Here is a 26,622-nt window from a genome sequence, read left to right as displayed (position 1 = left end):
AATCTAATCATTGAATGAATAGTTTGCACAATGATCCTAAAATCATAATGTGGCAATATCACTTTTAATCTACTAAGCACTTGCATCTGGAAAAAGACCTAATAAACAGTCAACATCTATGCCTGCATACTCAAGGTAGCATCTAACCAAACCCCATTATCTTAAGTTACTTATGTATTGGAATTCTCATATTACTGATATCATTATATTGTGGCCACCTAGAGTCTTCTTCTTTCCCAATCAAAACCACCTCAGTCTTTGTAAGATTGAGTGTCAACTTGTGATCCATCATCCATGTATTGACAACTTGTAAACACATGGACAGTTTTGGTTGCAGCTCCATTGTCCAGTTATCCATTGCAACTTCAGATACTTGGTCATTACTCTGTACTCAAATCGAGCGTTGTTAGAAATAAGATACAAACCAAGCAAACACTGTACGATCTATTCCCAATGTCCTAAATTTGCTCAACAAAATTGTAATATCCACTGTATCACTGCAGATATGTTGAGGAAAACAAAACATAAGTGTTTTACCTTACAGAACCCAGCATGGACGCTGCCTAGCATGAATTGATTTAAGGAAGTTCTAGCAGCGTCCACTTTGCATGCATGTGGGCCTTCCCATGCAGGTTTTATACCTCTTTACTTTTTTTTCTCAGCATTTTATTTTCAGTACCTTACTCTGTTAGATTGTAGTTATTTTTAGTCCTTCAAGTTTTCTTTCTTTTTTTATGGCTCTTTAGTCCTGCTGAGGCCTGAGTATTATTAGCCTCATTTTGAGTCTAGCCTGTTTTAACTCTCAAAATTGAGGAATTTAATTTTGCCACAATTCTTTTCTTGATGTCTAAGATGACACCCAATGGCTTCAAAAAGTGTGCTTAGGTGATCTCTATCACAGACCTGCACAATTAGTGCATTGGGTGCCTAGGGCCTAACCATTAGGCTAACCCTTTAATTGGCAGATAGTGGAACGGTTGCGTTATGTATGTAACATGATGTTGAATGAGAGCAACATGCCAAGTAACAGGCATTTGGAGATGCAAATTAGAGAATTACATGGGGACACATTTTTCCCTGACCCGTGCGAACTCATTTTCCCGTCACGGCGAGTTCTTAAGAACATAAGAATAGCCTTACTAGGTCAGACCAATGGTCCATCAAGCCCAGTAGCCCGTTCTCAGGGTGGCCAATCCAGGTCATTAGTACCTGGCCAAAACCCAAGGAGTAGCAATATTCCATGCTACCGATACAGGGCAAGCAGTGGCTTCCCCCATGTCTTTCTCAATAACAGACTATGAACTTTTCCTCCAGGAACTTGTCCAAACCTTTCTTAAAACCAGCTACGCTATCCGCTCTTACCACATCCTCTGGCAATGCGTTATAGAGCTTATCTGTTCTCTGAGTGAAATTTTTTTTCCTCTTACTGGTTTTAAAACTATTTCCCTGTTACTTCATTGAGTGTCCCCTAGTCTTTGTAATTTTGGAGGGAATGAAAAATCGATCCACTTGTACCCATTCTACTCCACTCAGGATTTTGTAGACTTCAATCATATCCCCCCTCGGCCGTCTCTTTTCCAAGCTGAAGAGCCCTAACCGTTTTAGTCTTTCATCATACGAGAGGAGTTCATCCCCTTTACCATCTTGGTTGCTGCTCTTTGAACCTTTTCTAGTGCCACTATATCTTTCTTGAGATAAGGAGACCAGAATTGCACACAATACTCCAGATGATGTCGCACCAAGGAGTGATACAGGGGCATTATAACATTCTTTTCCTGTCCCTGCCCCATTCCTGCAAGCTCTGTCCTCGTCTACACAAGCCTCAAACACTTTAAAATCAAGAGCTAATTCTTGTTTTCTCTATTTAAAAATGCAGTTGAGGACACACAGAGTGCATCAGATCCAGCAGAAGAAAACTTTTGGCTCAAAGACTGATTCATCAATATCAGCACTGGAAGCAACAACCTCTGGCTCCTCGGACTGCATCAACCACTGGGAGTTCATCAGTATTGAGAAGCTCTTCACTTTTCTCGAAATCAGGCACTGAAAGCAGGCTTCAGGACTTGTCAGCATTGGACCTTATACCAGGGATATGTACTGGCTCAATATTGTCCTCATTGGTGTTGAAGGAAGCCTAAAAAGCCCTAAGAAGCATTGGTCCTCTTTGACATGTGGTGCCAGGAGCACCAGGTCATCATCATCGTCGATACCTGAAAAGCATTGCAACTGAGAGGACAACTCTCCCTCTTTAGTGGAGGTGTTAGTGCACCAGTGTCCTGGAAGCCAGGTTTCAACATCTGGTTCAACACAGACACTTTTCAAGGCTGTCTCTGAACTGGCTCCCCAGCCTTTGCCAATGCGTTGCTTTGAACAGTACTAGCTGTTCTAAGGATGGAGCTGGTGCAGAGGTTCCAGCTGCAATCTGTCACTGAGGGCACTTGTACCAGCTGCAGCTTGGCCTCAGCTCCTTCCTAAGGCCTAGACTCTGCCTGTGGCATGGTCTTTGATACCGGCGCCTCATCATGCATCAATGTCAACATCAACCCATGCAGTACCACCATTGGGTGAAAAAGCTTCCCTGAGGATAAATTTGTACCTCGGCACTCTCTATGGTGTGGACACGATTCCTCTGAGCCAGGGCAGGTACAGACTCGCTCAGTCCATCCAGAGTATTTTGAGAGGTCTGATCTGGGCTGTTCATGGGAGTCAAAGGATGACTTACATTAGAAGGAGTCCTGAAGTACTGAAGGACCAGTTCTGGATGCTAGGAAGGAAGCTGAAGACCAGAACGCAGAGGATAGCATTCTCGGAGATCCTGCCGGTACCCAGGGCAGATGAGAAGAGGCAGATGGAGCTGCAAGCAGTCAACGCATGGATGCGGCGCTGGTGTGAGGAAGAAGGATTCCACTTCGTGCGCAATTGGACAACGTTCTGGGGGAAGAGCAAGCTCTACAAGAAGGATGGACTCCACCTCAGCAGAGACGGAACGAGGCTACTTGCAAGCAACATCAAGAGAGAAGTGGACAAGTTTTTAAACTAGGAAGAAGGGGAAAGCCGACAGTCGACAGAGAGAGAGAGTCGATGGTTCGGGAACCGGTATACCCAGAGGATACCGTGCAAGAAGATAGAGGGAAAGACTCACCGGATTACAGGCAAGAGAGATCGAAAAGGACACAAGAGGGAAGGAAATGCAAGAAAGGAAAAAGCTGCAAACTCAAGTGTATGTACACAAACGCAAGGAGCCTTACAAATAAGATGGGTGAATTAGAAGCCAGAGCACAAAAAGATAACGTTGACATCACGGAAACATGGTGGACTGAGGAAAACGTCTGGGACACTGTGCTACCAGGGATACAAACTATACCGCAGAGACAGAGTGGCTCAAAAAGGTGGGGGCGTTACCATATACATCAAAGAGGAAATTTAATCTGCTGGAGAGAACACGCCACAACTGACGGATAAGTTAGAGTCTCTATGGGTCAAAATTCCAGGAACAAATGGCCTGGAAACGAAGATCGGCATCTACTACCGACCCCCAGGGCAGTCCAAAGAAATTGATGGAGAAATGACAAGACGAGATTAAACGCAACTGCAAGGGAGGCAACACAGTTATCATGGGTGACTTCAACTATCCGGGAATAGACTGGAACTTAGGCATCTCCGGCTGCATTAGAGAGACCAAGTTCTTGGATGCTGTAGGCAATTGCTTCCTGGAACAACTTGTCAAGGAAAATACTAGAGGAAATGCAATTCTGGACTTAATTCTAAATGGCCTGCGAGGATCAGCACAAGATGTAGAAATAGAAGGGACGCTGGGAAGCAATGATCACAATACGATCCGCTTTGATCTGGACGCAGAGGAGAAACATCAGTCCAAAACGACAGCCACGGCACTGAACTTCCGAAAAGGGAATTACGAAGGGATGAGACTCATGGTAGGGAAGAAGATTAAGAAGAGGATAAGCACTGTAAAAACACTAGAGCAAGCTTGGTCCCTTTTTAAGGACACAGTCACCAAGGCGCAAAATATATATATACTGCGTATCAACAAGGGATCCAAGAGGAAAAAGAACCGGCGTGGCTCACTGTAGAGGTGAAGGAAGCGATCAGAGACAAGAAAACTTCATTTAAGGAATGGAAAAGGTCAAAAACGGATGAAAACTGGAACAAGCACAAACAACATCAACGCAGATGCCATAAGGCGGTAAAAGGGGCCAAGAGACTATGAGGAAAAAATAGCCAAGGAGGCGAAGAACTTCAAGCCGTTCTTTCGATATATTAGGGGAAACGACCCGCAAAGGAAGTGGTGGGACCTTGGATGACCATGGAATAAAGGGAGCACTAAAGGAGGACAAAGCAATCGCTGACAAACTGAACACATTTTTTGCATCTGTATTTACCGAAGAAGATTTACACAGCATACCGGAACCCATCAGGCTATATGCTGGAAACGAAGACTGAAAGCTGACAGGATTAACGGTCAGTCTAGAGGAGGTATGTAGGCAGATTGATAGGCTTAAGAGCGATAAATCCCCGGGACCGGATGGCATCCATCCGAGGGTCATCAAGGAACTGAAAGGGACCATAACTGAACTGCTTCAACTAATAGCTAATCTGTCGATCAAATCGGGAAAGATTCCGGAAGACTGGAAGGTAGCGAATGTTACACCGATCTTCAAGAAAGGTTCGAGGGGAGATCCGGTGAACTACAGACCGGTGAGTCTGACCTCTGTACCGGGAAAGATGGTAGAGTCACTGATAAAGGACAGCATCATTGATCACCTTGACGGAAACGGGCTGATGAGGACCAGTCAGCACGGTTTTAGCAAAGGCAGATCGTGTTTGACGAACTTGCTGCACTTCTTTGAGGGAGTAAACAGACAGATAGACAAGGGCGATCCAGTCGACATTGTATATCTGGATTTTCAGAAGATGTTCGACAAGGTTCCGCACGAATGACTACTTCGGAAAATTGCAAGCCATGGAATTGAGGGTGAAATACTCATGTTGATTAAAAACTGGCTGGAGCATAGGAAACAGAGAGTGGGGGTAAATGGACAATACTCGGACTGGAAGAGCGTCGCCAGTGGGGTACCGCAGGGCTCAGTGCTTGGACCCGTGCTCTTTAACATCTTTATAAATGATCTGGACATAGGTACGACAAGTGAGGTGATTAAATTTGCTGGATGATAGAAAGTTATTCAGAGTAGTAAAGACGCAGGGGATTGCGAAGATCTGCAGCGTGACATAATCAAGCTCGAGGAATGGGCATCGACATGGCAGATGAGGTTCAGCGTGGATAAGTGTAAAGTGGTGCATGTCGGTAACAAAAATCTCATGCACGAATACATGATGTCCGGGGCGGTACTTGGAGAGACCTCCCAGGAAAGGGACTTGGGAGTTCTGCTCGACAAGTCGATGAAGTCGTCCACACAATGTGCGGCGGCAGCAAAAAGGGCGAAACAGAATGCTAGGAATGATAAAGAAGGGGATCATGAACAGATCAGAGAAGGTTATCATGCCGCTATACCGGGCCATGGTACGCCCTCACCTGGAGTACTGCGTACAGCACTGGTCGCCGTACCTGAAGAAGGACACGATACTATTCGAAAGGGTCCAGAGAAGAGCGACTAAGATGGTTAAGGGGCTGGAGGAGCTGACGTACAGCGAAAGATTAGAGAAACTGGGCCTCGTCTCTCTCGAACATAGGAGATTGAGAGGGGACATGATCGAAACATTCAAGGTACTGAAGGGGATAGACTTAGTAGGTAAGGACAGGTTGTTCACCCTCTCCAAGGTAGGGAGAACAAATGGGCACTCTCTAAAGTTGAAAGGGGACAGATTCCGTACAAACATAAGGAAGTCCTTCTTCACCCAGAGAGTGGTAGAAAGCTGGAACACCCTTCCAGAGGCTGTTATAGGGGAAAACACCCTCCAAGGATTCAAGACAAAGTTAGACAAGTTTCTGTTGAACAAGAACGTGCGCTGGTAGGGCTAGTCTCAGTAGGGTGCTGGTCTTATACCAGAGGGCCGCCGCGTGAGCGGACTGCTGGGCATGATGGACCACTGGTCTGACTCAGCAGTGGCAATTCTTATGTTCTTACGTTCTTCTAATCTATCCCCACAACTAACAGACGTATAAATACCCACCTGAAGGTCTCTTTCACTGGTTTTGTTAAGGAGTTGGCTTTTGCCATCCTATTTAAGTTGGAGACGGAGAAAGAGGCCCAGGGCTAAGATGCTATCGGTGTTGGACTACAAATCTCCTTCCAAGGAAGGGGTTGCAGTTCTATTACACTCTAACCTGATCTCCCCTCTCAGTGCAGGTTGTTGCAAAGAGAGTGGATATGCAATATTGTATCCAAAAGGTTCTTGGATTAGAAAGGGCGCAATTGCCTCCCCACTCCAGGGTAGTCTAATCCTCCCTGAAATGAGCCAGAATTTCCAAACTTATGCCTTGGCTCCCCCTGCTAGAGAGGCCTAGATCCTGGACTTGTTTGAGAGGAAACTTTATAAGGCTTAAATGCTCATTGCCAACATCCAGACCTACCAGCTCTATACAAGCATTTACTTGAAGTCTCTGGCACCCAGTATGCTCAGTATTATGGATTCTCTCCCTCAGGGGCAGACCACAGATCTTTGCCAGTTGGCTAAGAAGTAGTCTGAATGCAGAACATATCTGGCCAGGGGCACCTATGACTCTTGATATCATGTCCAGGCTCTCTGCCATGGTTATGGGGAAGCATAGACTCTTACGGCTTCATGTCTCTGACCTGGAACCAGCAGTCCAAGAGAGACAGCGGACGTACTTTACCAAGTTGACAGCCTTTTTGGGGACAAGGTGGAAGAGTTGCTGACCTTATTAAAAAATACCATCTAGAGTGATTTTGATTGAAATGAACTATAAGTTTATGTTACGCTTATAGGTCCCCGTCTTACTTATATCGGGCTAAAATGTGCACTTCTGATCAATGCCTTAAATGCCAGTATTCTCCAACCACTCTTGGACATCAGTTTCGGTCTTGTGTGTAGGTGCAAGCATTTTGGCGACAAGTTCATCAACATGTTATGGCTATGTGGCACCACAATTATGTGTTTAGCCTGGTAATGCTGTTTACCCTGTAGTCCCTTCCTAGATCTTCTCCAAAGGGTTTCCGGAGCTTCTTAGATCAAGCTGTTTTGCTAGGAAAGAAAGTGATACTACATTATTGGATTTCCTTGGACTCTCCCACACTTCCTCATTGGCGTACGTTTATGCTGCAGCAGGCCTCCATGGAACGATTACAACTTACATCCATGGACACATTACCAGGGCAAGTGTTTTGCACTTGCTGGGAGCCATTTTATTAATAATAATAATTTTATTCTTATATACCACCATACCGAAAAAGTTCTAGGCGGTTCACAACAAGGTGAGCTAATACATAGGATACAGATAAAATACAAATTAGAATAATGGACTTAAAAACAGATAAAGACAGAAAGCCTTTACAATATAGTGCAGAAAATGCCGGCATGACACCCAGAGCATGCAGCCATTTCTTGAATGTTTGATTTCTCTTTGGTATATGACATACTAGAATGGTGTATATTTCTTGTCAGTTGATACTTCGATATATCTGGGTGGAGGGATGGGATACATAGTGAAGTTCGGAAGAGTCTTGGGAACCATTTAATTGTGTTGTACACTATGCTACCTTGAGTTTTTTCTTGTTCCTGAATGTAAATTTAATAAAATATATTTGGAAAAAAATAAATAAATAAAAAATACTGATACCACCAGTCCTTTTGGCAGCCTCCAGCTGCATCCTCCTAAAAGAAGAGGTTCTCGAGTGGTCCTAGGCAGAGACCCTACTACTTTCAAAGATGTAGGTTTCCACCACCTTCCTGCTCTGCTCAGCAGTCCCAGTCTCAGTAGCCTTGACTTCATCAGCCATGGACCCAAAAGTCTCTACCAGCCCTTCAGTCAAAACGAGGGACAAGTTTGACTGGTTTCAGGACTACATAACAAAGAAAAATGGGGAGACCCAATGATCCACAGTGAAAACAATCCACCGATGAAAACGAAAACAAAAAACTATGGATATAGATGTTCTGGAGATAATTTATTATACACTGACACATAAAAACATGAAAATTCAATTAAAAAAGTACAATGATAAAAAATACAATGATAAAAATCCAACCGGACCCTACACGGTCCGTGTTTCAGCGAACACGCCTTCCTCAGGTCCAATGGTTTGCAAACTCACATATAAAGAATTATACTGAAAACAGTCTATTGTCTTTAAACATGTGAGCAAAGAACACCGCAGACAAGCTGAAATAGCAAAAAAACGCAATGGAGAGAACCCAGTGGGGAGACTGAAATTAAATGCTAGATCTAGCATTTAGTTTCTTGGGAGGGGTGTGCTCCCCCCCCCTCTCCTCCCTCCCCTGCTTCATCACTGGAGGTATCACAGTAGTAACTTAATGCTGGTCCACTGAACTCTGAATAGCTTTAGAGGATGAGTTCACCTTTGCTTTTTCTCTTGCCCATCCAAAACACTAACAACCAGAGAAACAAGATAAATTCATAGAATCTTTGGGAGTGGCCATTGATACATCTAGTCACTGTTGTTTTGGTCCTCTTACTCCAAATATTAAATGGAACAGGACCAAGTATTTATTTGGGGGTGAGGGTGGCTGCTGGACTGCCCCTTTGATTGAATATGCATTTCATCTAGCTGTCTTCATGGTTCCTGTGTACTGTAACTAGGGATTTAACTGTGTAGTTGATGCTAATAGCAGTTATGTGTACTGCCAACTCTAGTGTCTTAATGAGATATGTATGTATAATTGGAAACTGCTTGGTAACAGGCGGTATATAAATTTTTTAAATAAATAAATGAGGTAGACACACCCTAGTTATACTGTAAAATCCATCCTTTGAAATCTGATGACATTTGACATCTATTAATTAAGTACATCATCATGCTTGTAATTTTTGTCCTAAACAAAAACAAAAAAAATATTTTGGAACTGCTCCATTCAAACTATCTTTCCCCTTTCTTATCTCTAGGTCAGACACAGACATGGATAACACACAGATGAGTGTGCATGCAGACGGGTTGGAAAGAATTCCATGAGCCATATTTTATATGCTTTTCCCTATTTAATTCTGCACAGTTAGTAACTGAAACTATTTATCTATTAGGATTTATTTAATTGCCTTTTTGAAAAAATTCACCCAGTGATGTACAGCAAGAATAATCCAAACAGACAATTACAGTAGTACAACTATTTAAATAGTATGGCATAGTATGTTAAATTGTCAACACAATATGCTATCTTTTCAGACATTTTAGAGTGTAAGCAAAGGTGCAACACATGGAGAGATAGATAATGGATTAGAAAATTAAAGAGGGCTAATTTAATGCAAGTTGGATGTGAAGTCAGAAAGGTGCATGAATATAGTCTTAGGATAGGAGTGGATAAGCCGGTCCTTTTACAGTATGTGCAGTCAGTGTTAGCTCACATATGTGTGCAACCAGCAAGTTAATTGCTTTTTCCATTAAAGGTCTGGTTGAAGAGCCAAACTTTTCACCTGCTTCCAGAAGTAGAGATAGTTGTGTGTTGAATGAAACCTTTCAGGGAGTACATTCCGAAGTGAATGGGCACTCGAGAGAAGGCTTACTGGCGAGTATCACGTGGTGTGATGTTCTTTTGAGAGGGTGTGGTTAGGAATATTCTATGGGGAGGATCTTGATGGCATGTAGAGGGAGATCTGTTCTTCAAGTACTTTGGTCATTTCCTTTACAGTTTAAAATTTAGCCCTGTATTGTACTGGTAGCCAGTGAAGTTTTTGCAGAAATGGTGTGATGTCACCTGTTTTCCTGTTTCTTTCTGTGCCTTGGGGAAAGTAAGGTGTATGGGACAGAGTGTCTTTTGTATAATTTATCTTAATTGTTTGATTTCACAAACATGTAAATATGTGGTTGCTCCAATTATTTTTTCCATAGAAATCTATTGACACATTTTTGGGGAACTTTCTTGAACCCCTGGTCCATGAAAAGGCCAGATGTGCCTTTTTTTTCTGGTTCATTAACCAGTAGCAAACTATATGGTCCATTAGCTAGGTATTACTATACATAGCCACCATTAAGAAAGCTATTCAGTTCAGTCATTAGATTTCACAGTAGAATTCATAACGAAAAAAACTGAAATATACCTCTGAATCACTAAGTCCTAACCCAGCAAGAATAAGGGTTGAGTAGTTAAGTGGGGAGTGGATGTACATGGTTGTGAAAAAATTAACCATTTTTCTTAGCATTGGCATCACTGTTCTGCACAAATTGGTGCTTTGTTACATCCTTTCCGAATTCCATACACTAGGGGCTCCTTTTACTAAGGTGTGCTAGCATTTTTAGCGCATGCAGGCTTTTAGCGCATGCTAAACCCGTGCTATGCTTCTAGAACTAATGCCAGCTCAATGCTGGCATTAAGGTCTAGCGTGCGCGGCAATTCAGCACGCGCTATTCCACACGTTAAAGCCCTAACTTACCTTTGTAAAAGGAGCCCTAGGTGTTCAATCCCAACCCGCAATCCGGGAGTTGCAGAAATCCAATACTTTTCTGTACACATGCTCTTCCCCCTTAGACTAAGAGTTAGAAACATATCAGGTTTAAATTTCAGCAAGCAATCTGTGCAGAAGTCTTTGGCAGATGCAGTGGTGATTGTGGGATTTTTTTGCTTAAAAATTTGTTTAGTTCGGTGGCTTCAGTACCTTGAGATCCCTGTCAGAGGAAAAGTACACAGTCCTGCGGAGCTGGACTGCTGCTTCACAAAGAAACTCTCGTGAATCTGTGGAGCCAGCCAGCTGTGTGCCACTCTTGTTAGACTCGGGGTCCCTTCCCCCTGGGAGTTTGCTTGCCCGCTGACCTTGTCATGGGATTTAAGCGCAGGCTGTATGCATCCGGAGCGAAACAACCACTTTCCCCCCCAGGTTTCAAGGCACAGGCTGCTTTTCCCACCCCTGACCACATTGCACGGATCTGTGGGGGCAGAGGTCACAGTCAGTATCTGACTGACTGGCAGTCCGAATATCTTCAAGCTGGTCCATTTGGAGCTGTTTCTGAGGCAGAAAATCCTTTTCCTCCTTTCTACTTATGTTAAAATTGGTGACTGGTAAGTCACTGCCGAACTGTGAGTAAACCTTCATTATTTCCTGTGGGAACTTCGGAGGTGGCTTGTTACATGATTTAAAAATCATTTTTCACAGTTTCTGAGGGTAGGGTTCAGGTCCCCCACTTCCCAAGACTCCAAATTGCTATTTTTTATTTTGGGGTTTGTTTATATTTGCCGTTTTTGGTGTGCATTTGCTGGTAGCGACCATCTTGGATTTAAACTGTCTTTTTTTCAAAGTTTTATTTCTGCCTCAGAACTCCTTGATTTGATAAAATAATTTGGGATGGACTCACCAGTTCCTAATCTGTTGAATGTGGACATTGATTGCGTCGGATCAGCAACCATGTACCGCGTGACATAGCATGCTGGGGGAGTGGATGGGAGCTTCGTACTTCACATCCTCCGAATATTCTAGGGCTGGGGAACCGGCCTGGTTCCGTGAATTCAGAAAAAATCTCGCCTGGAGGCCATTCTGAAGTTTGGTACAAAATGCCTGTGTTCCGAGTCTGGGGATTCTTTTGGCACGGCGTGTGTGCCTCAACAGAACCGTGCCATGGTTGCGGGGTGTGCCTTTTCCCCTCATTTTATTCAGCTTCTCTGGAAGGCGTATTCTTCAGACCCTGCTCGTTTGACACAGCTGGCGGGCACATCGGGTCTTTTTCGTCCTGTTGCACCAGTGGCGGAGCTTCCCATTCAGGAGCCCTCTCATCTGGCGGTGGCAAACCTCGATTGCAGTAGTTGACATGCAGGTATTATGCCTCTTCTGTCTCTATCTGGACTTGGGTGCTGCCTTGGGTATTATGCCTCTTCTGTCTCTGTCTGGACTTGGTTGCTGACCCTCCTGTCTACAGTTTTTAAGCATGGTTCTGTCTACCTTTTTAGTGCTGATGTTCTTACAGAGCTCCAGTTAGGTTCTCCATATAATATGCTGCCTTCCTGTTTTCCATACTATTCCCAGTTTCTTGGTTTAATTAATGGGATACCCCAAAAAGCTCTTTCCGACCTTCTAAAGCTGTGTCTATCCTCTGGCTCCTGCTTTTCAGCAAGTTTTTGAATGCTGCCTTCCCGTTTTCCATCCTATTCCCAGTTTCTTGGTTTAATTAATGGGATACCCCAAAAAGCTCTTTCCGACCTTCTAAAGCTGTGTCTATCCTCTGGCTCCTGCTTTTCAGCAAGTTTTTGAATGGCCTAAGGTAGATTCCGCCATGGCACAGGTTATCAGGAGCACAGCCCTCCCTAGTGATAGGGGTGTGATGCTTAAGGATTCTCATGATTGCAGGGTTGCCATTGTGTTGAAAAAGCTTTTTGAAGTGGCGTCTCTGGGATTCCAAACCGTCGCCGGCCGCCACTTCCTTTACGGCAAGAGCCTGTCATCAAAGACTGCGCAGTTCGTCCTTTGTGAAGATGCATGCCTGTCCTCCACTGGTGATGGATGATGTAGATTATGTGATGGTTGCCCTTTATGATCTTATTCAAGTTCTTAGTAAGATCTCTACTTCCGCAGTGTCTGCGCACTGGACTCGACCCGTCATTGGGCTGGGGATGCTTCCTCAAAGACCACTCTAAGCAGACTTCCTTTCAAGGGCCAGCTTCCTTTTGGTAAAGGTCTGGATGACCTCATGACCAGTGTTGCAAAGCGCCGCCCTAAATCTCTCCTTGTGAACAAGTTTCGCTGAATGTCGGGAGGGGACCGTAGTATTTTTCGTTCCTCCCACAGGTTTCGTCTGGGATCCGCAGGTTCTTCCTCCCGGAGATATTCCCAGATATTCCTTCCCAGAGATATTCCCAGGGCTACCACCTTTGTTTCAACAGTTTCAATTCCAGGTGTCCTAAGGCCTCAGGTTTCTGTGCAGCGGCTGTGCCTAAAAAGCCTCAATGACGCCGGGGGTCAGGCGGGGTTTCCTCATATCAGAAGCCGACTTTCTCAGTTTTATCAGGAGTGGACTTGCATTTCATCGGATCACTGGATGCTGGACATCATTTGGGAGGGGCACAAAATAGACTTCTTTTGGCTGCTTCTGGATTTGTTTCTGGACTCTCTGGCAGGTAGGCCGGAAAAGGAGTTCTGGGTCTGTGCTACTCTGCAACGTCTCTTAGACATCAGAGTGATAGACCCGTTCCAGAACACGAATTGGGCTTAGGCAGATACTCCTTCTACTTCATCATGCTAAAGAAAGGCTCCGAGGATTGGAGACACATTCTAGATCTAAAGTCGGTCAACTGCTTCTTGCAGTTTCCTCATTTCCACATGGCAACGGTGTGCACAGTCATGGTTGCTGTCTCTCCAGGAGAGTTTCTGGCGTCCATGGATCTCACAGAGGCATACCTCCATATTCCAATCTACCCAGAGCATCGCAGGTTTCTGCATTTCTATGTTCTGCAGAACTGCCTTTACACAAGTGACCAGCAAACACAACAACAAAGGTAACCAATTGGTGTTCAATATTCAATAAATGCTCACTTGACTTAATGATTTTAATTATTGAGACTTCCAAAAAAAGAAATGACTTCCAAAAAAAGAAATGACTTCCAAAAAAAGAAATGACAAGTTAGAGAATAGTGTTTTAATATTAAGACAGGAAGGTAATCAGGGCAGATATTAAGAAAAAGAAGAATATAAAAATGCAAAGAGATAATGATGATTATAAGAAGGGGAATATATACCCATGGGCAAGACCTAGATCTATTCATAAGAACAGAATTCCATCTAGAAATAGATTTAATAGACCTACGCAAATATCCAACAAATATACACGTATCACATCCATAACAGATATTACTGATGATGCCCAAAGTCTCAACAATAAATCATCAGAAGAAAGAGGGTGTAAAAAGGTCAGGAGTGACTCTGGTGAACTCTTCTCTTTACCTCTTCCATGTGCACCTGCAGGAAGGGCAACAGACCAAACAGAAGTTTTGTAGATCAGAGTCCACTACAATAAAAGAGACTGAACACCAATTGGTTACCTTTGTTGTGTTTGCTTTTCTATGTTCTGCAACAGCATTTCCAGTTCACAGCTCTGCCCTTTGGCCTCGCAATGGTGCTCCGCACTTTAACCGAGGTGATGGTAGTTGTGGCAGCTTTTCTTCACTGACAGGGGGGTCCAGTTCCAGTCTTTCTTGGAGGACTGGTTGCTCTGGAGTGCGACAGTATGGTGGAGTAGGTTGTGTCTCTGCAGCAGGCATTGGGTTGGATTGTCAACTTCAAGAAGAGCCTTTTGATGCCCTCCCAGTTCCTGGAGTATCTGGGCCTTCTCTTCTAAACTAAACTAAACCTTAAGTTTGTATACCGCATCATCTCCACAGAAGTAGAGCTCGGCACGGTTTACAGGAGTTGGTATAGAAAGGAACTACAATGAAAAATAAAAGGACTTAGAAAGAGAAGTTTAGAGGGACTTCGTATATCGATGAGGGAGGGGTCATTGCATTTTAGAGAAAAGCCAAGTTTTCAAATATTTTCAGAAGAGTTGGAGGGAGGTCAGGCTCCGAAGCGGGGTAGTAAAGCTGTTCCAGAGTTCGGTGATCCTGAAGAAGAGGGAAGTCCCTAATTTTCCTGCATGGGATATGCCTTTTAAAGAGGGGAAGGATAGTTTGTGTGCTTTTTCATGAGGCAGACAGACAGAAACTTCAGCAGTAGATCATAAATCTCCTAGACTGTTCGGCTCCCACAGCCTGGCTTTATCTGCAGGTTCTGGGGTCAATGGCAGCCTCCTTGGAGGTGGTCCCCTGGGCCAGAGCGCATATGCGCCCTTTACAGGAGTCTCTCCTCGGTGGTCTCCGCAGCATCATTCCCCTTCAGATGCCACGCCCCTGGACGGAGCCAGCTCACAGCAGCTTGAGCTGGTGGCTTCAGGGGAAGGCTCTCCGCCAGGGCAGGCTTCTTCAGATTTTGGAATGGATGACTCTTATGACAGATGCCAGCCTGTAGGGTTGGGGTGCTCACTGCAGGGACCAATACATTTAGGGGCTCTGGACTTCTCATCAGAAACATTAGTTGATCAATCATCTGGAGCTCTGGGCAATTCAGCTGGCATTACTCGCTCTCCAGCCCCTTCTGGAAGGAAATGCGGTGTGAGTATTCTCTCATAATGCCACAGCTGTGGTGTACGTACATTGTCATGGGAGCACAAGAAATGCTCCCTTGGGCCAGGAGGTTCACATGCTGTTTCTCTGGGCAGAAGCATATCTACTGTCTCTTTTGGCGGCTTGTGTGGCTGAAGTCAATAATGTTCAGGCAGACCTCCTCAGCTGCCAGGTCCTGGACCAGGGAGAATGGTCCTTCTCACAGAAGGCATTTTGTCTGATCGTACAGCGCTGGGGTCAGCCCCAGATGAATTTGATGGCTTCAGCAGAAAATGCAGACCAGGCACTTTTACAGTCAATGGGCACAGCCTGGAAGCCTAGGGCTGGATGCCTTGGTTCAGCCCTGGTCAGCTCACAGGCTTCTGTATGTGTTCCTTCTGTGGCCTCTGCTCGGTCGGGTAATCCGCTGGATAGTCACGCATCCCAACTTTGTGATTCTAGTAGCTCCAGATTGGTCTTGTCACTTGTGGTATGCAGATCTCATCCGACTTCAGTAGAACGAGATTCTCCAGCTCTCTCTTCATCGCTACCTTCTCAGTCAGGGACTGGTGCCCATGGAGAACCCACAGTGCCTTGGTCTTACGGCATGGCTCTTGAGCACTCAGCCTTGATGAAGCATGGTTATTAAGATGTTATTTCAATTGACATTCGAAGAAGCCCTGTACTAAAGCTTCTTATGCCAAAGCCTGGCAGGCTTTCCAACAGTGGTGTACTAAGGATCCGGTGGAGCCTGAGAGGACTCCCATTATGGTGGTCCTGGCTTTTTCTTCAGGCAGGCCTACACAAAGGTTTAGCAGTGGTCTCCCTTAAGAGTTCAGGTTGCAGGCCTTTCCTGCTATAGAGCCTACAGAGGAACTAGTTCACTTACTGCTCATCCAGATGTGACCAGGTTTATGAGAGGGGCTCTTCGTTTGCGATCTCCCTTGCATCTTCCTTTCCCTTTGTGGAATCTTAACATCATTCTGCAGGGCCTTGGGGTTGCCCTTTTTGACCCACTGAAGGATGCTTCTCTTCTGGATCTCATGATCAAGACTGTCTTTTTGTTGCCATTGTCTCAGCACGGCGTATTTCGGAGCTTCTGGCTCTTTCCTGTAATGAAATTTTTTTCCATACTACGGACGCAGGAGTTGTCCTCTGTACTGTACCTCCGTTTCTACCGAAAGTGGTATTGGCCTTCCATATCAACCAGGAGGTTCATTTGTCTGCGTCTCATTCCACAGGTTCAGAGCGAAAGATCAGTCTTCCGCAAGTTGGATGTCAAGAGAGTCTTACTCCACTGTTTGGAGAGGACAAATCAAGTTTCAAGTTTTATTAGGATTTTATATACCGCCTATCAAGGTTATCTAAGCGGTTTTACAATCAGGTACTCAAGCATTTTCCCTGTCTGTCCCGGTGGGCTCACAATCTATCTAACGTGCCTGGGGCTATGGAGGATTAAGTGACTTGCCCAGGGTCACAAGGAGCAGTGCGGGATTTGAACCCACAACCCCAGGGTGCTGAGGCTGTAGCTTCAACCACCGCGCCACACACTCCTCAAATGATTTCTGGCTGTCTGATTGCCTTTTTGTCCTGACTGCTGCACCTTGCCGTAGTCGGCAGGTGTCCAAGTCCTCGATCACTTGATGGATTTGAATGGCTATTTCTGCAACTTTTATCGCCCTCGACAAGCAGCCGCTAATTTTGCTTAAAGCTCACTCGACTAGAAGTGTGGTTGCGTCATGGGTAGAGTCTCGCATGATTCATCCTGATGTATGGGTAGAGTCTCGCATGATTCATCCTGATGTAATTTGCAAGGCGGCTAATTGGTCTTTTACCCAATTTTACTGAGTAGATGTGGTGGCTCGTTTGGCTGCTGTTTTTAGGACCTTTATATTGAGGGCAGGCTCTTCTGTCCCTTCCTAGCTGCTACCATTGCTTTGATACATCACCTAGCACAAGGCTGCCCAATTCTGGTCCTCGAGATCTACTGGCAGGCCAGGTTTTCAGGATATCCAGAATGAACATGCATGAGAGAGATTTACATACCAAGAAGGCAGTGCAGGCAAATCTATCTCATGCATATTCATTGTGGATATCCTGAAAACCTGGCCTGCCAGTTGATCTCGAGGGCTGGAATTGGGCAGCTCTGAGTCCTAGCGTATGCAATCCAGAAGGGACGTAACAGAATGGAAGATTAAATTTCTACCTCTGATAATCTACTTTCTGCAGGTTCTGGATTCCATACAGCCCGCCCTCTCTGTGTACACTCAGTTGTTTGGAATAGTCTGCTTCTTTCTGCCTTGATTATTCTCCTTGCAGGCTTGATGACTTTCCAGCCAGTTGATGGAACCTGTGAGGAGTTTCTACTTCTGTGCTTGACTGAAGGCTGATTCATACAGTTGCTCATTGCACACAGCAGGTTAGTTCTACATTGTTCTTCAATGTTTTTCTGAGTTGCCCTTCTGAGTTGCCCTTGTGCCTGTTTATTGCTTGTTCATGTTTTGCAGAGCAGACCTGTTCAAAACTTGTTTATGTTGATGGGGAGCTTTCCCTGTACCCTCCCCTTGTCATGGATTTGTTCAGGTATGTTACTTGGCTTTGGGATTCAACTGAATATGTTTCTAGCTCTCAGTCTAAGGGGGAGGAGCATGTGCTCAGAAAAGTGTTGTATTTCTGCAACTCCCAGATTGCAAGGGATTGAGCTAGCGTATGGAATCCTACAGGAGCTAACAGAAAGAAAATTATTGAAGGTAGAAACCTAATCTTCCAATCCCTTTCTACTAGCAGGTGGAGGTAGAGAACTGAATGCTGACAGTGACATCACCAGCATAGCAGAGGTGTTTCCTGAAACAAACCAGTATTTTTCTCTACCCTCAGCAGGTGGTTGGCAATGCTAATCGGTGCTTCTATCCCTGGCTTAGCTCCTAGTTGGGATCCTTAGGTGCTCGGTGGATTTTTAGCTCTACAGCTTGACTCAGATGGTTAAGTAGGTCCTGCATGGATTCTCTCTTGGAACCTAATCTTAGCCCTCCTCCTCTGAAGAACCTGGAAGCTCCAGAATGACCAGACCCATTCTAAGGTGCTGAGAGACCCCAAATGGGACTCCTCGAAAAAAGGATGATTCCAGAGGTCCTCTCAGGTTCCCAGTCCACCATGAACTCCAGTTCCGAGGACCCTCCCTGTCAGGAGGCAGTACGTACATGAGCAGTCCCAGCTTTTGTAATGAGGATCTGTCTTGTCTCTTGGACAAGGTTACGTGGTTCGTGGTTATGGTGGTCACAAGGACAACCCCCTATATGGGTCCAAGGAGGCTCAGCCGTTAGGGAGCTCCATCAAAAGATTGTGAGGCAGCAGCTCTGCCTGGCATTTTTGGTGCAGGCCCCAGCATTCAGGCTAGTATTTGTGGCTCCATGCTGCATTGGTTCCAGCTTATGCTGAGGTCCCTAGAGAATTCTTGCCTGGAACCGGGATGACCTTTTTGGGTGAGTGTTCTGTACGATCTGATCCATCTGGATTTCCCACTCTGGCTTTGGGGGTTGCCTTGGGTTGTGGCTTTGCCACTGGGTGCTTTTGAGTCAGCTGCCTTTTAGGATACAGAACATGCTCTTTGGTGATAACTTTGAGAAATTAGTGAAGATATAGGGAAGGCATGTCTCTCCATCTTCTTGAGCTGCAGCAAAGGTGCAAAGCGATCTTCTGCCTCAAAGTGACAGGCCATTTCAGGTCCAGGAGCAAAGTATTTCCTTCAAGCAGGGGTCTTTTTGAGGCACCATGTAAGTTGGGCCCTCAGGTCCTTCTAGCAGAACCATAGCTGCTCAGCCTGCCCAGTGAGGGTGTGCTGAGATTCCCATGATTTCTGGTCAGAGGTAGGCTATCTCTTCTGCAGCGCGTGTGTCTGCATCACCTAAGATCAGTGGGTTCTGGAGACAGTTGAGAGAGGGTACGTCATTCATCCGGGTCCAGACACATTTATGACCTTTCCCAGTTGCTTGGCTTTAAAGTGTCAGGCTGTCACTTTTACCCTTCAGCTTCTGTGTGATGAAACCTGTAACACCAGCTAATCACAGCCAGAACAGATACTCCATCTATTTCATGGTCCTTTAACCTCAGGACCTTAAGGGGGTAGCTGCTTGTCTGTGACTCAACAAGCATTTCTGGATGGAAACGCTTTGTTAGGTTATCGCTTCAGTGTGGCTGGGGAAGTTCTTTTAATTTCACTGAACCTCATGAAGAGCTACCTCCACTTCCCCACTGCAGATCATCATAAGAGATATCTACACTTTTGTGTGTTGAGGTAGCATTTTGACCTGGCTACGGCGCTCTGCATGTTTTTCCAAAGTTATGGGGATGGTGGTTGCGCATGTCCAGCACTAGGATGGTCAGGTTCATTCCTGCCTGGATGACTGTCTGATTCAGGCCAACTCAGCTTTGGAGGCCAGTTTGGCTACCTCACAGGCCATTTCCTTCCTGGAATTACTGGGTTCGAAAGTGAACCGGTCTTGAGAGCCATCTGGCCTTTTTTCAGTACCTGGGTATCTGATTTCAGTACCTGGGGATTTGATTTTCTTCTAGAGGAGTGGGCAGAGCAATTGCACCTGTTGTGTGATCTGTTGGAACTCATGGTTTACGTTTACTTGCAGCTCTTGACCTCCACGACTGCTATTCTGGAGGGTGGCACCTTGGGTGAGGGCTGGTATGTGCCTTCTTCAGTGGGCTCTGAAGTGAGCCGGTCTGAGTGCCATCTGGCCCTTTCTTAGTCCCTGAGTATCTTATGGTCTATAACACAACCAGAGGGTGGCTTTTTTCTGGAGGAGCAGGCAGAGCAGTTGCACCTGTTGTATGCGATCTCCTGGAGCCCACAGTTTGGAATTACTCTTGGCCCCCATGGCTGCTGTGCTGGAAGATGGTGCCTTGGGCGAGGGTTGCTATATGCTTTCTTCAGTTGGCTCCGTTGTCCCAATGGACATTGACCTTGCAGGACTTTCATTGTTCTCTGCCACCCATGCTGAGGCTCAGTTTAGCCTGGTGAGACAGTCTGACTCACCTGCTGATCGGTGTTCCTTTGGATCTTCTAAAATAGGTTCTGGTCACCATGGATGCAAATGTCCTCAGTTGGGGAGCTCACTATCTGGACCAGGGGGCATCCTGGTTCATAAATTGCCTGGAATCCTGGGCAGTCCACTAGCTCGGGGGGAATTTTGTTCGCTCCTTGAGAGGAAAGTGATCAAAGTGATGTTGGACACTGTCACAGTGATGGTGTACCTAAACAAGCAGGATAATGCCAGCAGACAGTGGCCCTAGAGGCAAGTATGTCCATCTGTGGGCAGAAACCGATCTGCAAACCCTTTCAGTGATCCACATTGTGGGCCAGGACAAGGTATAGGGCAGTGGTCTCAAACTCGTGGCCCGTGGCCACTATTTTGAGGCCCTCGGTATGTTTATCATAATCACAAAAGTAAAATAAAACTGTTTCTTAAGACATTAACTGTTTTTTTCTGAGGCCTTCCAAGTACCTACAAATCCAAAATGTGGTCCTGCAAAGGGTTTGAGTTTGAGACCACTGGTATAGGGGAATGTTTTCAGATGTTCCCTCCTGGATTTAGGAGGGTAGGAGCTGGGGCAATAGTCATTTTAGGGGCCTTCCACAGTTCAGCTCTTCAGTCAGCGGAAGGATCTAGCCTTTCTTGAAATTGGACACCCTAGTTCAACCATGGCCATTGGAGGAGCTCCTCTGTCTTCCCTCCATGGCCTCTGAAAGTCTGTCTCTTGTGCAGGATTATGTGTCATCCTCATCTGGTCCTGCCAAAGACATTGGGCTAGTCTCACATCATGGTATGCAGTTCTCCAGGGTATCCTGGTGGAAGATTCTCTTCTATTGCTCAGGGGTTGAGGTCTGCTCCAGCAAGGGCTGTTGCACTTCAGGAGGGCCTCTAGGAAGTCTTGGGGTACATGTGTATGGTTCCCTCCTTTCTGCTGAAAGTAGTGTCTCCATTCCACGTTGATGAGGAGTCTGTACTTTTTGATGGAAAGTTCTGCTCCTGGGGATCAGAAGCTCCATAAGCTAGATTTCTGGAGGACACTGCTCTGGTACCTGAGGCAGACAAATTAATTTCATGTCTGTCCACCTCTTGTGCTTTCCATGACCCTTATAAGGGCCAGACAGTTGCTAGGCCTCCATTGTGAGATGGATCAAGACAGCTATTGAGTCCACCTACATCAGCAAGAATCATCCAGTGATTCAAGGGTTAATTGCCCACTCTACTACAGCTCAGGCTTTGAGCAGGGTGCGGCAACTTTGATCACTACTCCATTCCTTTGCTATGCACTGCCAGAGCCCATTTGGACTTTGGCAGAGCCATCATTTGGGGGTTCTCCTCTTCCCCTGCCCAGTAGACTGCTTCAGTACATCCCATTTGTGCAGCATGATGAAGCTAATGCTAAGAAAGGAGAGATTGTCTTATTGGATAATTTTCTTCAGTCAGCATTAGAGAATGATACGGTGACTGTTACCTGCGGCTAGCTGCAGGTAGCCGCAGGTAACCCGCCAAAACGGTGGGGGGGAAGTGCTCACTGCGGATACGGGGACAAGGCCATCCACCATCCCTTGGAGCAGTGAATGGCCTTGTCTCCGCAGTTAAGGAAAGACTCGCTCCCCCTTACCTTCGTGGCGCATTTTAACTTTACAGAGTAATTTGTTCAAGCCGCCGGAGCCTGCCTGATGTCGCATACGTCCATGGGCGAAAGCTTCCCCTCTGATACAACCGGATGTTGTATCAGAGGAGAATCTTCTGCCTGCAAACGCATGTGACTTCAGGCAGGCTCCGGCAGCTTGAACAATTTACTCTGTAATGTTAAAACACGCCACGAAGGTAAGAGGGAGGGAGATACTTGGACCGCGCGAGGGGTGCTGAAGAGAGTGGAAAGGAACAGGTGCTGAAGGGGGGTGGAGAGGAACAGATGCTGAAAGGAAATGGAGAAGAGAGAGTGGGGAGAAGACACTGAAGGGAAATGGGGAAGAGAGAGTGGGAAGTAGATGCTGGAAGGGAAGAATACAGAGATGCCAGACTATGGGGGGGAGTGGAGGGAAGAAGATGGGTGCCAGACCAATTGGGGGGAGGTGTGGAGGGAAGAGATGGAAGGAAGAGGCACAGTAACAGAGCAATTGGAAGACGCAGAGAGAAGGCAGACAGTGGATGGAGGGAATTGAATGAGGAGAAGATGAGGAAAGCAGAAACCAGCCAACAAAGGTAGAAAAAAAAATTATATTATATTTCTTTTCTTTTTTTTTTTTTTTTGCTTTAGGATAAAGTAGTATATTAGTTGTGTTGATAAAAATTTATAAACAAAGCCCTGCTAGCTGAACATCTCTTTCTCTAGTTCATCAGCCAGAACTTTGATTTATAAGGAAGAAATAAGCTAATATTGCAGTACTGAGGCTTATATGGATGCTGCGGGGACAGTGGTCGTGGGGGGCAGGGTGGTGACAGGGATAAATGTTTCCCCATGTCATTCTCTAGTCAGCATCACCGTTCTGCAAACCCACCCTTAGAAGACCTCAGCCCTGTGTTCTGGGTGTGTTCTGTGCTTCCTTTTCTTTGCTTAAAAAAAAAAAGATCATTTTGTGATTGGCAGCCAAACAGTGTTTCCTATGATATGGCTATATCCTGGTAAATGCAGGGTAATAAGTGATACTCTGTGCTGTTTTGCTCACTTGATTATTGTTGAAGCTGCAGTGATTGATGGGGAATGGGTGCATTACAAAAGGATTTTTTCCTGTTTGGGCAGATGCATACTGGATTGTTCCAGGAAGCACTTTGCTTATGCTGATGATATCACTGGCAGAATTCAGTTTTCTCTACCTCAAGTTTCAAGTTTTTAAGTTTTATTAGGATTTTATATACCGCCTATCAAGGTTATCTAAGCGGTTTTTACAATCAGGTACTCAAGCATTTTCCCTCTCTGTCCCGGTGGGCTCACAATCTATCTAACGTACCTGAGGCTATGGAGGATTAAGTGACTTGCCCAGGGTCACAAGGAGCAGCGCGGGGTTTGAACCCACAACCCCAGGGTGCTGAGGCTGTAGATCCAACCACTGCGCCACACACTCCTCCACCTCCACCTGCTGGTAGGAAGAGATAACACCCATTTGTACAGAATAATGTTGCTGACTAAAGAAAGAAAATTATCTAGTAAGATATAATTTCTCCATTTTTAGTTTATCCAGTTTGGTAGAACCAATGAAACACGCCTTTCTGGGTATGTATGTTTTTAAAAGCCATTTGAATGAACTGTCTTCAGTCTAGTGCAGAGGTGGGCAACGAGGGCCACAATCCAGTCGGGTTTTCAGGATTTCCCCAATGAATATGCATGAGATCCAGTTGCATACAATGGAGGCAGTGCATTCAAACAGATCTCATTGGGGAAATCCTGAAAACCCGACTAGATTGCGGCCCTCGTTGCCCACCCCTGGTCTAGTGCCTTTGTGTTTTGTAGTTGTTTTTATTTTATGTGGGTTAGTGTTTATCTGTCTTCTAAATTGTTTTTATGAATTATAATATTTGATTTTTATACTAACTTTTACACACATGGTTTAAGTTCTGATTTTCTGTTTACCTATATATTTTAATATGGTACCTGTATGTACATTAGCATTTTACTAATATCGTATTTTAACAATATCAGACATCCCTGATGTGCACTATTAGGAGGCAAAATGCAGCCTTGTTGGGTGATTTGGTTTATACCTTCAAGTACTGTTAAATTAGTTTCTTTTTGACTCCTACATACTTCAAAATAGCTTATCCATATCTCATTGTCTTCAGTTCATGGGGTGGGGGATCTTTGCATCCAAACGCTGACAATCCCAGGGGACTTGAATATTGTATTTTCTACTTCACACGCCCACCTTTCTCATACATGTGAAGTGCACACACGTTTGTCATAAGGTGGTCTTATGGGCGCTTTCCTAACTTTTGAGAAAAGGTAGTCACGCTCTCACATTAAGCAAGGAAATAGTTTGCTTACTTCCTATTCTAAGCCTTGTAATACGCCTTGTAAATATCTGCCACATTCTAGACTCTTACGTGCTACACAAAAAGGGCAATGTCTACACAGCTTTTGTCATCCTCTGATTTAATATTCATGTAGCAAAGCATATGTTAGCAAATTGGCTAGTGTCCTGTATTCAGTTCTGTTATAATCAAGATGCTCTTCCTCTGGCTAAACCTCATCAGATCAAAACTCACTTCCACTACGGTAGCTGTCTTGAAATTGCTCTATATTTTTACTGTATGCTACTACCTGGACCAGCCCTCAATCAGAGCAACATGGGAACATAGTATGTGAGAGTTACCTTGTGTGACTGAATCAGTCTTGTTCCACAAAGAAAAGCAAAATGGCTTACCCTGTAACAGGTGTTCCAAAGACAGCAGAATTAATCAGGTACATGAACCCGTCCTTCTCTTCAAGAGAGAGTTCTGAGCTTTAATCAAACTTAAGAGACTGCTGCATGTGAGAAAGGCTCTGCATACTCAGAACATTAAAATAATTCTGGGCTCTGTGAGTATTGTTCTGTCCCAGTGCCATGAGATGATATCACCCACTTGATTCTCTGGTTAATCCTACTTTCTGCAGAGAACACCTGTTAACAAGCAAGACATTTTGTTTTCCTGATGTCTTTATTAAGTGAAAGCCACAACTAAGGCTAAAATTTTTATAATTTTTTTATGTTGAATAGAATGAGCAGTCAGCATTAGGGGCTGACTGGAATGTAAGTGTAATGACACTAAACATTGACCATTGAGCACTTTTTTGAGAAGGCTGAGTGCACTGCCTCATCTTGAATGCTGGGAAAGTGGTAGGGACAGTGACGCTTGACTACATTAATAATGCTTCTTTTGCTTTTTCTCTTCCAGAAATGTTCCCACTGCCAGGAGACTGGAGCCACCCTTGGCTGCTATAACAAAGGCTGCTCCTTTCGATACCATTACCCCTGTGCCATGGAGGCAGGTAAGAGAAATTTTAATTTATTTTTAAAATATATTTATTATTTTCAAATATACACTTCCAATGCATACAATACAATATTAACAATAAACACACACATTATTACAACTTAATAAGAACTACAGTGGTACCTTGGAATCCAAATTTAATCTGTTCCAGAACCCCATTCAAGTTAAAAACTTTAAAGTTAAAAGACAATGTTTCCCATTGAAAATAATAGAAACTGGATTAATCCGTTCCTTGGTCACACAAACTCAGATTTTCCAATAAATTTAACAGGCAGCAAGATCAGGCCCCCCACCGGCATAGGCAGCAAGATCAGCAACTGCAAGTGGTGCTCAGCCCAAAGCTTCCCTCCCAGGCGGAAACAGGAAGCTGCGTCAGAGGGGAAGCTTTGGGCTGAGCAACGCTTGCTGTTCCCGTACATTTGGATTCCAGAGCAAAATTTAATTTAAAAAAAAGTTCAGATTCCAAGTTCGAGTTCTGGGACGTTCGGATTCCAAGGTACCACTGTATGTCTATTATAAAAATAACAAACTAGAATGAAATAAAATTTAAACATAGAATAAAATAAATTTCTCATAAGCTGCAAATATTCATTTCAGATGTGAGGGTGTTAGGAGAGATTCTCATTTGAATTTGAATTTTTACAAAAACCATCCGGGGGGCCCATTTCTTAGTAAAGTTAGCAATATTATTTTGTTTAATGGCTATTATTTCCTCATATTTTCTAATTATACTCAAATGATTCCACCATGCAAGAAAGTTGAATTTAGAATTATCTTTCCAATTGATGGCGATAAAGCAATCATAGTGTCAAATATTTTGATATGCGTTGATGGGATCAAGAAATCTGGATTTGAAGAGCGCAGAATGATGGATTTGTACGAGGTGGGAAGATTGTTATCTAAATGAGTTAGAGAGAGTATTCTGGACCAAATATTTGTCCAGAATACTTGTACCTTGGAACATTTATAAAGGAGGTGTATTAGAGTTCCATTTAATAAAAAGAGCCCTTTATTTATTTATTTATTTATTTTTTTTAAGGGTTCATCTCCTCATGTTTTACTGTTACATTGGGCAATAACATATCAGACCTGGAATCTTAAATGGTAAAAGTAGGTTTAAATGTCAGAGGTGTGTGTTGAGACACCTGTGACTGGAATATTGGCATATTAGCTTTTCAGATGGAAAAATTATAGATTGAAAAGGAGGAGGCCTAGCATTTCACATAAACAAGAACATTTGAAATATAGGAAGAATGGAGAATGGAAGAGATCCTGTGGCTCTTAGGGAGGTGATCTGGAACTTTTTGCAATACAGGGAGAGTAGACAGATCAAGATCTGGTTGAAAACTTGCTGAAGGTTCTCAGGGGTCAATATTTAGTC

The 26,622-nt window shown here is 44.6% G+C and overlaps 1 protein-coding gene across 8 annotated transcripts in view; it reads left to right on the top strand.

Annotated features, from left to right (window-relative positions):
- The window catches only part of TCF20 (transcription factor 20), a 471,396-nt gene that overhangs the window by 364,857 nt on the left and 79,917 nt on the right, over nt 1-26,622 (top strand). For 6 of the 8 annotated variants that reach the window (XM_033935171.1, XM_033935172.1, XM_033935166.1 and 3 more), the window contains one exon: nt 25,143-25,236. In XM_033935171.1, coding sequence (XP_033791062.1) covers nt 25,143-25,236 — 94 coding nt within the window. Of the gene's footprint in view, nt 1-23,443; nt 23,485-25,142; nt 25,237-26,622 lie in introns of all 8 variants that reach the window. The other 2 variants (XM_033935173.1, XM_033935174.1) reach the window with 1 other exon arrangement.

The sequence above is a fragment of the Geotrypetes seraphini genome, chromosome 2 (genome assembly GCF_902459505.1).
Source record: "Geotrypetes seraphini chromosome 2, aGeoSer1.1, whole genome shotgun sequence".
Taxonomy (NCBI): Eukaryota; Metazoa; Chordata; class Amphibia; order Gymnophiona; family Dermophiidae; genus Geotrypetes; species Geotrypetes seraphini.
This window is presented reverse-complemented; position numbering and strand designations above follow the sequence as displayed.